The following is a 16254-nucleotide window of genomic DNA, read 5'->3' as shown; positions in this document are numbered from 1 at the left end:
TAGCCAATCAGAGCTTGCGGACCGGCTCCTGATTGGCTAGCGAACCGGCGCCACACAGCCAACGGAGACCTGGAGCGGTGAGGGGAAGGAGAGGCGCTGCGCTCTACTCCCCTCACATATCAGAGCAAGCGGTGAGTGACCGGGGGGAGGGGGGGGAGAGAGAGAGCACAGTTGGGCATGTAACTGGCACAGTGGGGCATGTATCAGGCACAGTGTGGGGCATGTATCTGGCACAGTGGGGCATGTAACTGGCACAGTGGGGCAATGTAACTGGCACTGTGGGGCAATGTAACTGGCACTGTGGGGCAATGTAACTGGCACTGTGGGGCATGTAACTGGCACTGTGGGGTATGTATCTGGCACTGTGGGGCAATGTAACTGGCACTGTGGGCCATTTTAGTGGCCACACCCCTTCTGGTGTGTGGCCACGCCCATTTTCTCACGGCGCGCACATGCTTCTTTTGCTGTTTTTTTTTTTTTTGGGGGGGGGCGCCATTTTCCATCTTGCCCTCGGCTCCGAAAACCCTAGCTACACCTCTGACCTTAGGTTGAGCCTTCTTTTTCGGGGTTGGCGATTCTTCTATCTCTATAGAACCCAATTCTTCTATTTCCTCCTCTAAATCTCCTGAATGTTCCCTCTTCTTGTCTCTATTAAATTTCCTCACCTTACGTTCTACAATGGCTTTTTCATTCTTTTTGTAAACTGATATGCGTTTCTCTAAATCTTTATAATCCTGCAGATCAACAAAAGGATGTATAATTTCTTTATAATTCTCAATTTCAGCCTCTAATTTGACCAGCTCTTTATTCCTATCCATTATAATTGGATTTATTCAATCTAAAGAACAAGCCTTTAAAATCCGTTCCCACTCCATTGTGAATTCCTCACTTGTATTGGCCTTTGTTTGGGTTCAAGCATGAAATTGACTGAAGTCACTATAAATGGTAAAATATTTAAATTGTAGACTTTATGTCATGCAACACCAGCAATACAATTTACGGGACAGAATGTAAATGCAGATTGTGGTATATCGGTCGACCAACCAGACCGTTTAAGGTCCACATTGGAGAACATCTCCGTAATATAAGAAAAGGATTAATAACACATGCGTTATCAGATCACTTTATGAAACATCATCAAAAGTGTTTTTCAGGAATAAAGAGATTTTGTGGGTTACAACATATAAAACCAAATTGGAGGCAAAAAGAAGATAACAGCCAATTGGCAAGAGCAGAAATGAAGGCCATATACGATTTGGGCACTCTACAGCCAGGAGGCCTAAATCTGGACATTGAAGTTAAATGGTTTTTATGAGCCCTATGAAACCCAAATTATTTATTATACATGTTTCCCTATTCAGTGAATATGTATCTTTCTTCCATTATTAATATCCTTTCTGCACCTTTTTGCACTTCATTATGCACTTTCATATGCACTTTGGATTAAGAGCACTTTATGAATAAGGCCACGGTTATTGGAGTTTTAGACATAATGAATTTTATATGAAGTTTTTTAATCTATCACTTGTCTCTTATAATTATTATCGACTGGAGACTATAGGTGGCGCCAGGTACCGCATTAGAATGATTGTGGGACATCACTGCATGTTCCTAATTATGCGGTTACGTCACTGGAAGTGACGTATTGGAACAAATTATCTTCACCAGAATGGATCCCGGGCATTAAAGAAATATGTAATACAACAGAAGCCCGGAATACACATTGCCACAGAGCCGTGTTGACCGCGGGACAAGGTTAAAATAAAGCCGCGTTGTAAGTTTAAAGACCGGAAGTAACGTATCGACACCTGAGATACAACTGTATTGGAGTCTCCGGTTGTCATGGTTTCCCTGGGACAATGCTAAGCACAATACAGGAAGTCCAGAGTGCACTGTAGGATCATGGGACTTGTAGTAAATATATGTATAGGATCCAGCTGCGATCCGGAGGCTCAGATTGGACAATAGGGGTTTAAATACCCGGTCACAGCGGCATAGGATTCATAACATTCACCTTGATAAAGTCCCCAGGAGGGGAGGAAACGCGTTGGTATCACAGAATACAGGACCCACTGGCACAATTATAGGACCTGATCCAGAATACCATCTCTAGATATTGGATGGAATGACCGGGATTCCACCTAATCTATGCTTGTTTTGAACTGTATGCTAGCAGTTCCAACACATCTGGTAATTGTCCAAATTGTATGCTGTATGTAGATACCTGCCTTTTATTGTGGATATTATAAGCACGAATAGCTGCTACACAGTGTTTGTGTAGAGAATTTTATTGCATTTTTTGTATTTATTGTTAAAAAAAACTGTACTTCACTATATACTGTACCTCTTTCTCTATTTTTATATCAAATGATTGGAGAGTTATTTATAGAGATGAGAGTGAAGGAGTTCCTCTACAAGCGCTGGTAAAGTTGACTGTTGCCCTTGTGTGTGTATTGTTCAGGTGAGAGGTGGAGGATACCTCTTTGGGGCAACTCTTTCTAACTAGCTGCTTTTGCGCACTCATTGTTACTTCACAAATTCTTTATTATTAATTAAATGAAAGAAGTTCTAACTTTGTACTACTCATATTACAATAAATATTTAATCTTTTCTTCTCAGGTCTCATGGGGATAGACTTGCACGTTAATACGTATACAGGACCCTTGCTAGCAGTGGATGCTGAAGCTGGTCTGGCCATTCGGTGGAGGTTCCATGGACTTCCCGTGAGGGCTCGCAAGACCTTGCTCTCTAACATTCATTATGAGACGACTGAATTGGCTGGAATTGGTGGAGGGCCTGATACCGTTGTTATGCTGAACCTATGGGCCCATTTCACCACCTTCCCTGTGAGGTTTTATATACAAAGGTTGGGCCGGCTTCGTCAGGCAGTTGCATCTTTACTTTCCCGTAGCCCTCAGACCAATGTAATAATTAAATCAGCCAACACGGGTCCTAAAACCATTTATATCAGTGACTGGCTGTCTCTTCAGCTGGACACATTAATGAGGGCAACCTTCAAAGGAATGGCTGTCACTATCCTGGATGTCTGGGACATGACATCCTGTCACTATCTCCCTGATGACATGCACCCAGGGCCAGAAGTCATCAGGAATGAGGTGGACCTTATGCTGTCCTACGTATGTCCACAATGAGGCACAAGGGACTGTTTGGTTATTATGTATAGTAATTATTACAGTTGTATTACCATGAAGTAAAACATAACAGGTCTAATAAATCATTTTAAAGTTAATTAAAAAAAGTCAACACAAGAATCATGCAAGCTTATGGACACAAATACAGCTTTTATGATGTAGCTTTTATTACTAAATGGATGGGGAGATGATGCAAAATGAGTTACTAAAATGTTTCTATTCTAAAACTATTAAGAGGACAACTACAGAACTTTACTATAAAGCCTTTAACCATATAAGTTACCAACATTCTCAATGGTTTACTCTGCCTGCCTGTCCTCTTGTTATTTGCAAATGGTTTTAAGTGCCTTCCGCGTTCCGCCACAGGGGGTGTGACCAGTGCCATAGGATAGTGTCTAGTGATGCTGGGGGTGCAACCCATTTAAAATTTCCTAAATGCCACTCATAGGCACCTATTCACGGTGGCTGTATTGCTCTTTCTCACCCTGCCGCTGTTGCTGTAATCAAAGACTATCCAGGAGGGTGGTTTCCAAAAACAAAGCAAAAACTAAATATTGCAAATATACTCGTATACACACAAGCGTAAATATATTATAAATTATCGTTGCAATAGTTAGGTTAGTATATAGACTATAAAACTATTGGCCTGAGTCAGAGTAGTACGCAAAACATATGCACAGACAGTGTAATGGTTAGCATTACCGCCTCACAGCACTGAAGTCATGAGTTCATTTCCCACCATGTTCCTGTTTGGAGTTTGTATATTCTCCCTTTGCTTGCGTGGGTTTCCTCCCACAATCCCAAAATATACTGGTAGGTTAATTGGCTTCCAACTAAAATTAACCCTAGTGTGAATGTTAGTGTGTACATGTGATAGAGAATATAGATTGTAAGCTCCACTGGCGCAGGGACTGATGTGAATGGCCAAATATTCTCTTTAAGGCGCTGCGGAATATGTGTGCGCTATATAAATAACTATATAAATATGCAAAATGGGTCCTGCTTTGTTGCTCTCAGTTGGGGAAAGAGCGGGGACGTGGTTGGCTTGTGTTACCAAAAATAGGGATGTGTTGGGAGTGCAAAGGCCAGGATCTGTGTCGAAGGATGCAGATTTCCTGGCCTCACTAGTAGATGGCCTTTGACTTTCTCAGATGACCGATTGTTACAGTATTTCTGTCTTTTATATTTTGGTATGTTACCTAGCAGTATGTTTTCCTACCATTAGGGGTCACCGGGGAGCTGCTTTGTGTGCTGCAGTACTGGATGCTACCTAAGACACTGCATTTCTATCTTTGAATTGTGGTCAGGTTCCAATTACCAGCATGTAAAACACCTGGTTCCTGGCCTATTTATTCTCCCTAGCTCAGCATTCAGTGCTGGGTCATTAATATTACTTGCCTGAGATCTGAAATCCTGTGTTGGTCCTGTGTAGGTCCTGTGTTGGTCCTGTGTAGGTCCTGTGTAGGTCCTCTGTAGGTCCTGTGTAGGCAGTAGCGGTTCTTGCCACTGGCAAGCAGGCTTTTTGCTCGGTGTTCCGCTGTCCCCAGGGCCCCCCTGCCGCCGTGGCAAAAGCCGCTACTGATACCCACTCCCCTCTCCCGGGCTGCAGTGGGCGCCGTGAGCTGTGTGGGCGCCCGCTGCAGCCGAATCCACTGACAGACACTAGAGGTCATAATTGACTTCTAGTGTCAGTGCGGCGCTGCTATGGGAGAGACGTCATAACATCTCTCCCATAGAGAGGAGCCGGCGGCCAGAGACGGAGGTCAGCGCAGCAGTGGTCCGGAAGCAGGAGCGGGGCTGATAAGTATTGCGTAGATGTTGTTTTTAAAAAAATTGTGTGTGTTTGTAAGTGGCGCTACTGGGGCACAGCTACAGGGGTCACAACTACTGGAGGCACAGCGACTGGGGGCAGCACTACAGGGGGCAGTACTTCAGGGGGCACAGCTAAAGGGGGCAGAACTACTGGGGTACTACTATTGGGGACACAACTACAGGGGGCACAGCTACAGGGGGCACAACTACTGGGGGCACAGCTAGGGGGCACAGCTACTGGGGGTACAGCTATTGGGGGCAAATCTACAGGGGGCACAGCTACAGGGGGGCACAGCTACAGAGGGCACAACTACAGGCAGGGCCGTTTCTAGCTAATTTGGCTCCCAGTGCATGACTTCAAAATGCGCCTTCCCCCCATAGATATAAAAAGGAAAAGCATGCGCGCTCCCGTGGCCTTGTTAAACTGGGCGTGGCTTCATTAAAATGAGCGTGGCCTCATCTGATCTCATCATCACGGCCACCACAGGATAAAAAAAAAAAAAAAGCCCCATTTTACACAGTACGGCAGGCAAGAGTCCCCATTTTACACAGTACGGCAGGCAAGAGTCCCCATTTTACACATTGCGGCAGGCACGTGTCTCCATTTTACACAATGCGGCAGGCACATGTCCCCATTTTACACAATACAGCAGGCACATGTCACCATTTTACACAATACGGCAGGCACGTGTCCCCATTTTACACATTGCGGCAGGCACGTGCCCCCATTTTACACATTGCGGCAGGCACAGGTCCCCATTTTACACATTGTGGCAGGCACATGTCACCATTTTACACATTGCGGCAGGCACGTGTCCCCCTTTTACACATTGCGGCAGGCACGTGCCCCCATTTTACACATTGCGGCAGGCACATGTCACCATTTTACACATTGCGGCAGGCACGTGTCCCCCTTTTACACATTGCGGCAGGCACGTGCCCCCATTTTACACATTGCGGCAGGCACATGTCACCATTTTACACATTACGGCAGGCAAGAGTCCCCATTTTACACATTGCGGCAGACACGTGTCCCCATTTTACACATTGCGGCAGGCACGTGTCCCCATTTTACACAATACGGCAGGCACGTGTCCCCCTTTTACACATTGCAGCTGGCACGTGTCCCCATTTTACACATTGCGGCAGGCACGTGCCCCCATTTTACACATTGCGGCAGGCACATGTCACCATTTTACACATTGCGGCAGGCACATGTCCCCATTTTACACATTACGGCAGGCAAGAGTCCCCATTTTACACATTGCGGCAGGCACATGTCCCCATTTTACACAATACAGCAGGCACATGTCACCATTTTACACATTACGGCAGGCAAGTGTCCCCATTTTACACATTGCAGCAGGCACGTGTCCCCATTTTACACAATACGGCAGGCACGTGTCCCCATTTTACACATTGCGGCAGGCACGTGTCCCCATTTTACACAGTACGGCAGGCACGTGTCCCCATTTTACACATTGCGGCAGGCAAGTGTCCCCATTTTACACATTGCAGCAGGCACATGTCCCCATTTTACACAATACGGCAGGCACATGTCCCCATTTTACACAATACGGCAGGCACATGTCCCCATTTTACACAATACAGCAGGCACATGTCACCATTTTACACAATACGGCAGGCACATGTCCCCATTTTACACAATACAGCAGGCACATGTCACCATTTTACACATTACGGCAGGCACGTGTCCCCATTTTACACATTGCGGCAGGCACGTGTCCCCATTTTACACATTGCGGCAGGCACGTGTCCCCATTTTACACATTGCGGCAGGCACGTGTCCCCATTTTACACATTGCGGCAGGCACGTGTCCCCATTTTACACAATACGGCAGGCACGTGTCCCCATTTTACACATTGCGGCAGGCACGTGTCCCCATTTTACACATTGCAGCTGGCACGTGTCCCCATTTTACACATTGCGGCAGGCACGTGTCCCCATTTTACACATTGCGGCAGGCACGTGTCCCCATTTTACACAGTACGGCAGGCACGTGTCCCCATTTTACACATTGCGGCAGGCACGTGTCCCCATTTTACACATTGCGGCAGGCACATGTCCCCATTTTACACAATACGGCAGGCACATGTCCCCATTTTACACATTGCGGCAGGCACGTGTCCCCATTTTACACATTGCAGCTGGCACGTGTCCCCATTTTACACATTGCGGCAGGCACATGTCACCATTTTACACATTACGGCAGGCAAGAGTCCCCATTTTACACATTACGGCAGGCACATGTCACCATTTTACACATTACGGCAGGCAAGAGTCCCCATTTTACACATTGCAGCGGGCACGTGTCCCCATTTTACACATTGCGGCAGGCACGTGTCCCCATTTTACACATTGCGGCAGGCACGTGTCCCCATTTTACACAATACGGCAGGCAAGTGTCCCCATTTTACACATTGCAGCAGGCACGTGTCCCCATTTTACGCAATACGGCAGGCAAGTGTCCCCATTTTACACATTGCAGCGGGCACGTGTCCCCATTTTACACATTGCAGCAGGCACGTGTCCCCATTTTACACAATACGGCAGGCACGTGTCCCCATTTTACACAATACAGCAGGCACATGTCACCATTTTACGCAATACAGCAGGCACATGTCCCCATTTTACACAATACGGCAGGCAAGTGTCCCCATTTTACACATTGCAGCGGGCACGTGTCCCCATTTTACACATTGCAGCAGGCACGTGTCCCCATTTTACACAATACGGCAGGCACATGTCACCATTTTACACATTACGGCAGGCAAGAGTCCCCATTTTACACATTGCGGCAGGCAAGAGTCCCCATTTTACACATTGTGGCAGGCACGTGTCCCCATTTTACACATTACGGCAGGCAAGAGTCCCCATTTTACACATTGCGGCAGGCACGTGTCCCCATTTTACACAATACGGCAGGCACGTGTCCCCATTTTACACAATACAGCAGGCACATGTCACCATTTTACGCAATACGGCAGGCACATGTCCCCATTTTACACAATACGGCAGGCACGTGTCCCCATTTTACACAATACGGCAGGCACATGTCCCCATTTTACACAATACGGCAGGCACATGTCCCCATTTTACACAATACAGCAGGCACATGTCACCATTTTACACATTGCGGCAGGCACATGTCACCATTTTACACATTACGGCAGGCAAGAGTCCCCATTTTACACATTGCGGCAGGCACGTGTCCCCATTTTACACATTGCGGCAGGCACGTGTCCCCATTTTACACATTGCGGCAGGCAAGTGTCCCCATTTTACACATTGCGGCAGGCACGTGTCCCCATTTTACACAATACGGCAGGCACGTGTCCCCCTTTTACACATTGCGGCAGGCACATGTCACCATTTTACACATTACGGCAGGCAAGAGTCCCCATTTTACACATTGCGGCAGGCACGTGTCCCCATTTTACACATTGCGGCAGGCACGTGTCCCCATTTTACACATTGCGGCAGGCAAGTGTCCCCATTTTACACATTGCAGCGGGCACGTGTCCCCATTTTACACATTGCGGCAGGCAAGTGTCCCCATTTTACACATTGCAGCAGGCACGTGTCCCCATTTTACACATTGCGGCAGACACGTGTCCCCATTTTACACAATACGGCAGGCAAGTGTCCCCATTTTACGCAATACGGCAGGCACGTGTCCCCATTTTACACAATACGGCAGGCACGTGTCCCCATTTTACACAATACGGCAGGCACGTGTCCCCATTTTACACAGTACGGCAGGCAAGTGTCCCCATTTTACACATTGCGGCAGGCAAGAGTCCCCATTTTACACATTGCGGCAGGCACGTGTCCCCCTTTTACACATTGCGGCAGGCACGTGTCCCCATTTTACACATTGCGGCAGGCACGTGTCCCCATTTTACACATTGCGGCAGGCAAGTGTCCCCATTTTACACATTGCAGCAGGCACGTGTCCCCATTTTACGCAATACGGCAGGCACATGTCCCCATTTTACGCAATACGGCAGGCACATGTCACCATTTTACGCAATACGGCAGGCACATGTCCCCATTTTACACAATACGGCAGGCACGTGTCCCCATTTTACACAATACGGCAGGCACATGTCCCCATTTTACACAATACGGCAGGCACATGTCCCCATTTTACACAATACAGCAGGCACATGTCACCATTTTACACATTACGGCAGGCAAGAGTCCCCATTTTACACATTGCGGCAGGCACGTGTCCCCATTTTACACATTGTGGCAGGCACGTGTCCCCATTTTACACATTGTGGCAGGCAAGTGTCCCCATTTTACACATTGCGGCAGGCACATGTCCCCATTTTACACAATACGGCAGGCACGTGTCCCCCTTTTACACATTGCAGCTGGCACGTGTCCCCATTTTACACATTGCGGCAGGCACGTGTCCCCATTTTACACAATACGGCAGGCAAGAGTCCCCATTTTACACAATACGGCAGGCACATGTACCCATTTTACACAGCACGGCAGGAAAGTGTCCCCATTCTATACAGTACGGCAGGCAAGTGTCAAGTGGGGGAAGAAAGGTAGAGTGAGGGGGGGGGGGAGAGATATACAACTTACATATCAAGACGATCTTCCCGCTCCTCGGGGCAGGCCGCCTCTCCTTCCTCGCGCTGGCCGCCGGCACGTCCTCTTTCCAGCTTGGCTCCCCCTCCTCTTCCCGGGTACTCCTGCTCGGGGAGCGGAGTTTCCCGGATTGTCGCGGTTGCCCCCCGAGCAGGAGTACTCGGTAAGGAGGAGGAGGAGGGAATCAGGGACCCGTAAAGTGCCGCAAGAAACGGCACTGGCTACAGGGGGGCAAAAGTACAGGGGATAACTGGCCAAACCCCTATTTTTGGACGCGCACCAGCTCTATTTAACCGGGAGGGGGGGGGGGGGGGGAGCACAGGAAACTTTCACCCTGGGCGCCACAAGGTCTAGAACCGGCCCTGAGTGTAGGTCCTGTATAGGTCTTGTGTTGGTCCTGTGTAGGTCCTATGTAGGTCTTGTGTGGGTCCTTCTCATGCTTCCAGTTTGGTTACTGTATTTCCTTGTCCATGTTGGACTCCAGTATCAGCTACACTTAAGGAACTTCTGCACCTGCTCAGGTTATCCTTCTGTTATTATAGAGAAAAGAGAATGGGGTTGTACTAGTAAGGTGCACAGAAAGAAATTGAAATTTAAAATATAACTTTTATTATCACATAAAAGGCCGTAAATCGGTCAGCGTAGCGAAATATATGGTTAAAATGACAGATAGAATTTAGAAAGATCAAGTGCTCTAAGATAGAAAAGTGGTAAGATTTAAAATATATCCGCTCTGATGGATACAAAAACTACCAGTAAAGATTATTTAAGTATTAACCCATTGATTGGATGAAGCCACGATTGGTGGCTGCTACATACTTTCAGCTCACAGTGTCCTCTATAATATAAGTGTCATAATAAACTCTTGATCTGAGTCAAATACTCTACCCTGAACAACCTATATATATTAAGTGAATTGGATGTTATGTGAGATTTGATACTAAAAACCAATTTTGGTGTCCTCAATTATTTATCCAGTTTCACCTGGGTATTCACTCCCAGTGTCTTCACAGCTGTATCAACAGCCACATGCAGTCACCTAAAGTGTATTATTGGATGGGTGATATTTGAATATGTGTCATGAGATCTATACAGACGACTCTATTGAGAATATCTATTATTGCAAGTGTATCATTGTATTTCAAAAATGCTGTACACGCAGAAGTTGCTGCCACTGCCCCACCTTTCCAGAAATCAGTTATATCTGTATGGGATTAGTTGTACCTGTGTAGTGATTGTAAATATAAGTACCAGAGTTGGCACCTTGATTCGTATCTATAATGGAATGATTTCTATTCCTAATACAGGTTAATAGTGTCTATTGTGCCTAGCCTTTAAAACGCACTAGGATCCCCTGACACACTTACTGTATATAATGGCAACGTGTCCACTGGGATTCACTAATGTGATCCGATCAATTAATGAACAACGTTGATGGGGCCGGATACCACTATCTGTGAGGAGAGTGCTTAGTATAGATAGACTTATTGTGCAGCTTCAATAGACGCCATGATTTTACCATACATCAGACTCCCATGAATATAAATTAATAGGTAGGTATAACACAAGGGGAGCCCCTCGGGATCTCAGAACAACATGTATTGATTTAATCTTGATCTAATTACAGTATCAAGTGTTTCATCACTAGGTTGTAATACTATCACTTGATGTCATGCATACAGGATTAGTTAGGTGACTACAAAGGTATTTAAGAGTTTATGAAAAGTAAATTTGATGGTACACCTTCAAATGGCCTTTATATGTTTATTAGAAAGTATAAGGTTTTGAAACACCAAGCTAAGTATACTATAGCGACATATATTCAGTCAGTATGCTAGTAATTCGGGCATTCCCATATTTGCCGCATAGTACAATGTCAGCCTCCTGTGCATATGCTGAAGAGGAAATAATTAATCTTCTAAATATGGGGCTATGAGACACAAAAGTAAGTCTGCTGTAACTGCATATGTTCTAACAGTATACATTAATTCGGGAGTTCCCGTATTTGCCGTATAGCAGAATATCAGCCTCCTATACATATGTTAGAAAATAATTAATTGACATGCTGAAAAACAACGAGGGTGAGACTGCTACCACGGTGCCTGATGAGACGGTTTTTATCCAATTAATGGGCATTCCCATTTACCGTGTAGCAGTCCAACTCCCACTCATTAATACGGATTGGAAGCTATGAAGCACAGAGATATATTAGCTGCAACTATGTCTATTCGATCAGCATGTATCCATTCAAGCTGTATAGCAGAGTGGCAACCTTCTGTGTGTATGCTACAGAAGAAACGAATCAGACACTGGAGACTGCGGGGGTGAAGCTGCTGCAGCGGCACCTAGTGAATCGGCATTTGTCCGATTGACGGGCATTCCCGTTTGCCGTGCAGCAGTCCAACCTCCGCAGTTATAACGAAGTGGGGTAGTTAATGCAAACACATCAGAGCGGGGGGAGATGCCGATGCGCGCATTTCGCATATAGCTTTGTCGAGGCTTCTGTTATGTCTGGATATTTGTTTGCTTATCATTTGCTTCAAGTCTCCTGTCTATCAGCATCTGACATCCCTGCATATTAAAGCTAGCTTGCATTCTGCTGTGATTCTGGACTTTAGTTTGCTTATTATGCACACACGTCTCCTGCTGTATCAGTGATTCACCTACATTGTCAGTATCTGCATTTCAAGTGTTCCTGTGTTACCTACAATAAACATACATTTGTGTTCACTGCCATCACCTGTCATTTCTGGTTTCTCTGTAATCCAGGGGATTTCGTTGCGCCGATGCTGGAACTATCGGGATTCTGTGATGCTTTGGATGCAGCACTCGGATCTGTGAAGCTGTTAGGAAGCCTTTTTTCTCTTTTCTCCCCAGATGGGGGTGCTATCATTGTGGCTACAGTTTGGTCAGTCTGGGTGGGGGTTTATCAGCCACAGAATCTTGGAATACTAGGACCCTTGGGCATCTGGCCATTAAGCCTATAGGGAGAGGCGGCCCTGGTAATTAGGAGCTTAAAGGCTTTAAAACTACAGCTACGGCTTTACCGCCGCATATCAGAAGACACTTGAAATCTTAATTTTGAATAAATATAGGGAGTTCATAATACACCAAGTAATTCAGGTGTATGGACTGGAGACCTACAGTATCCTGGTTCTGGTATCCGTTCAGATGGTCGACCATGTTATGGTCGACAGACATTTGGTCGACCACTATTTGTCGACATTGACATGGTCGACATGGACACATGGTCGAGACGTGCAAATGGTCGACACATGAAAGGTCAACACATGAAAAGGTCGACATGAGGTTTTTAACTGTTTTTTCTTTTGGGGAACTTTTCCATACTTTACGATCCACGTGCACTACGATTGGAACGGTAATCTGTGCCGAGCGAAGCGGTAGCGGAGCGAAGGCACCAAGCCCGAAGCATGGCGAGCAAAGCGAGCCATGCGAGGGGACGCGGTGCACTAATTGGGGTTCCCAGTCACTTTACGCAAGAAACGACACAAAAAAAGTTAAAAAACTCATGTCGACCTTTTCATGTGTCGGCCATGTGTCCATGTCGGCCATGTCAATGTCGAACAATAGCGGTCAACCTAATGACTGTCGACCATAACATGGTCGACCATTCATACCGGAACCCCTGGTTCTATATACAGGGAAAGGCACTAATTATATATATATATATATATATATATATTTATTTATTGTAACACTATAATGGTGCAAGGTGCCGTTTCCTGGGGTATATGGCAGCACGCAGCAGCTGAGGAACAACACTAGTCCAGTTTCTGGTACAACTGGCCCCAGCCAGTTTTATTGTACAGAAAATAAAACAAACACCAAAAGAAAATACCTTGCCTGTCCGGCACTAACTAAACACAAGATGTTCCTAACTATCACTAAAACAAAAAACACAAAGTTCTCCAGCAAACACTGTATAGCTCACTTGTATCAGGAAGCGTGTTTCTCTCACAGAGATCCTGCAGTCTTCCCAGGCAGTCTGCACACCCTAATCAGGCCAGCAGCTCTATAACACTCTTACACAGCTGAAAGCCTGATTAGCCTTCTGTGAGGCCAAAGACCCGAACTGGGCCCAATGTCTGGAACTTGCCCCATCTCTCTTTCAGGGCCCTTACCCAGCTTTTCCAACAAACTGAAAAGGTTCTAACAAAACAAAACATATTCCTAGAAGTTTTCATTTTTCTAATACATGTAAGACAAGAACCTGGGACAAACATACCTGCCCTCAAACACTATCCCAGTGTTCTTGTCACTATATATATATATATATATATATATATAAAGAATGGAGTCCGAACAATCAAATGTTCCAGACAGACACGGCACTCCAGGACTGCATGTGAAAATATTTAATGGTGCAGCTTCAAAGCACAGGCATATTACAATGCGGCATTTCGGGCCATGCAAGGCCCTTCGTCAGGTAATGCTAGTGCTGGCAACAAAACGAACAAACATATACATTATGTATATGTTTGTTCGTTTTGTTGCCAGCACTAGCATTACCTGACGAAGGGCCTTGCATGGCCCGAAATGCCGCATTGTAATATGCCTGTGCTTTGAAGCTGCACCATTAAATATTTTCACATGCAGTCCTGGAGTGCCGTGTCTGTCTGGAACATTTGATTGTTCGGACTCCATTCTTTATACTACATCAGACAATGGCACCCAGGCAGATGGATATTAATTAGAGTGCCGGATCATTTGGATACTATATATATATATATATATTGTAACACTGTAGGGGTGCAAGGTGCCTTTTCCTGGGGAATATGGCAGCACGCAGCAGCTGAGGAACAACACAAGTCCAGTTTCTGGTACAACTGACCCCGGCCAGTTTTATTGAAACAGAAAATAAAACAAACCCCAAAATAAAAATACCTTGCCTGTCCGGCACTAACTAAACATAAGACGTTCCTAACTGTCACTAAACAAAACACAGAGTTCTTCAGTACATACTGTATAGCTTACTTGCATCAGAAAGCGTGTCTCTCACACACAGATCCTGCAGCCTTCCCAGGCAGTCTGCCCATACTAATCAGGTTAGAAGCACTATATCACTCTTACACAGCTGAAACCCTGATTAGCCCTCTGTGAGGCCAAAGACCCGAACTGGGCCCAATGTCTAGAACTCGCCTTATCTCTCTCTCAGAGCCTTTACAGCAAACTGAAAAGGTTCAGACAAAACAAAAAGCATTTTTCCTAGAAGTTAACATTTTCTAAAACATGTAAGACAAGAACCTGGGACAAATATACTTGCCCTCAAACACTATCCCAGTGTTCTTGTCACATATCCCCCTCCCCTGTTTCGACCTAGGGGCCGGAACACTTGTAGCCCCCAAACAGAAGATGCGAGACAATGCATCTGCGTTGGCCAATTGTGTTCCCGGTCTATGTTCAACAGTAAACTTAAAGTCCTGCAACGCTAGAAACCATCTAGTTACACGAGCATTCTTGCCTCTATTTACATACATCCATTTTAAAGGGGCATGGTCTGTCACTAGTCTGAATTGTCTACCCAAGAGGTAATATCTCAAGGTATCTAGTGCCCACTTAATGGCCAAAGCCTCCTTTTCCACAATGGCATACCTTTTTTCATGCTCATTGAGTTTCCTACTCAAATAAATGATAGGGTGTTCGTCCCCATCTCTGGTTTGGGACAGCACAGCACCTATCCCTACCTCTGAGGCATCTGTCTGTACCACAAATTCTTTTGAAAAATCTGGTGTTATCAACACCGGTTGTGAACACAAAGCCACTTTTAACGCTTGGAACGCCTTTTCTGCATCAGGGTTCCATTTCACCACATTTGACTGCTTCCCTTTGGTAAGGTCTGACAACGGCACCGCTGTGGTCGCAAAATTAGGAATAAACCGTCTATAGTACCCAGTAATTCCCAAAAAAGCCCTTACCTGTTTTTTATTCACTGGACGAGGCCAGTTTTGAATAGCATCAACTTTATTCAATTGGGGCCTAATCAGACCTCTGCCTATGGTGAAGCCCAAGTATTTGACCTCCTCCATTGCGAGGCAGCACTTCTTTGGGTTAGCAGTTAACCCTGCCTCTCTGATTGAGTCCAGTACTGCTTGTACTTTAACCAAATGTGACCCCCAGTCTGTACTGTGAATTACCACATCATCCAAATAGGCAGCTGCATATTTTCTATGGGGCCTCAAAATTTTATCCATCGCCCGTTGAAAGGTTGCTGGAGCCCCATGCAACCCAAAGGGTAACATCTTATACTGGTACAGCCCCTCCGGAACCGAAAAGGCTGTTTTTTCTTTGGCGCTATCAGATAAAGGTATTTGCCAGTAACCTTTGGTCAGGTCCAATGTGGTGAGAAACCTGGCTGTTCCCAGCCTTTCTACAAGCTCATCCACACGGGGCATGGGGTATGCGTCAAACTTGGACACCTCATTTAACTTACGAAAGTCATTACAGAAGCGTATGCTACCGTCGGGCTTCGGGATGAGCACTATGGGACTGGACCACTCACTGTTAGACTCCTCTATGACTCCAAGTTCTAACATGGTTTTAACTTCCTTAGAAATAGCTTCTCGATGAGCTTCAGGAATCCTATATGGCTTTAAATGAACCCTGACCCCTGGTTCTGTGACAATGTCATGTTTTATTATGGTC

The 16254-nt window shown here is 45.8% G+C and overlaps 1 protein-coding gene across 1 annotated transcript in view; it reads left to right on the top strand.

The window, feature by feature from the left end:
• The window catches only part of LOC134934218 (NXPE family member 3-like), a 69604-nt gene extending 66049 nt beyond the window's left edge, over positions 1 to 3555 (top strand). The window contains exon 6 of the mRNA XM_063929705.1: positions 2620 to 3555. Coding sequence (XP_063785775.1) covers positions 2620 to 3152 — 533 coding nt within the window. The 3' untranslated portion in view covers positions 3153 to 3555. The remainder of the gene's footprint in view (positions 1 to 2619) is intronic.
• The last annotated feature ends 12699 nt before the right edge of the window (positions 3556 to 16254 follow it).

Source organism: Pseudophryne corroboree, chromosome 6 (assembly GCF_028390025.1).
Source record: "Pseudophryne corroboree isolate aPseCor3 chromosome 6, aPseCor3.hap2, whole genome shotgun sequence".
Classification (NCBI taxonomy): Eukaryota; Metazoa; Chordata; class Amphibia; order Anura; family Myobatrachidae; genus Pseudophryne; species Pseudophryne corroboree.
The sequence above is the reverse complement of the archived record's forward strand: the minus strand, read 5'-3'. Positions and strand labels throughout refer to the sequence as shown.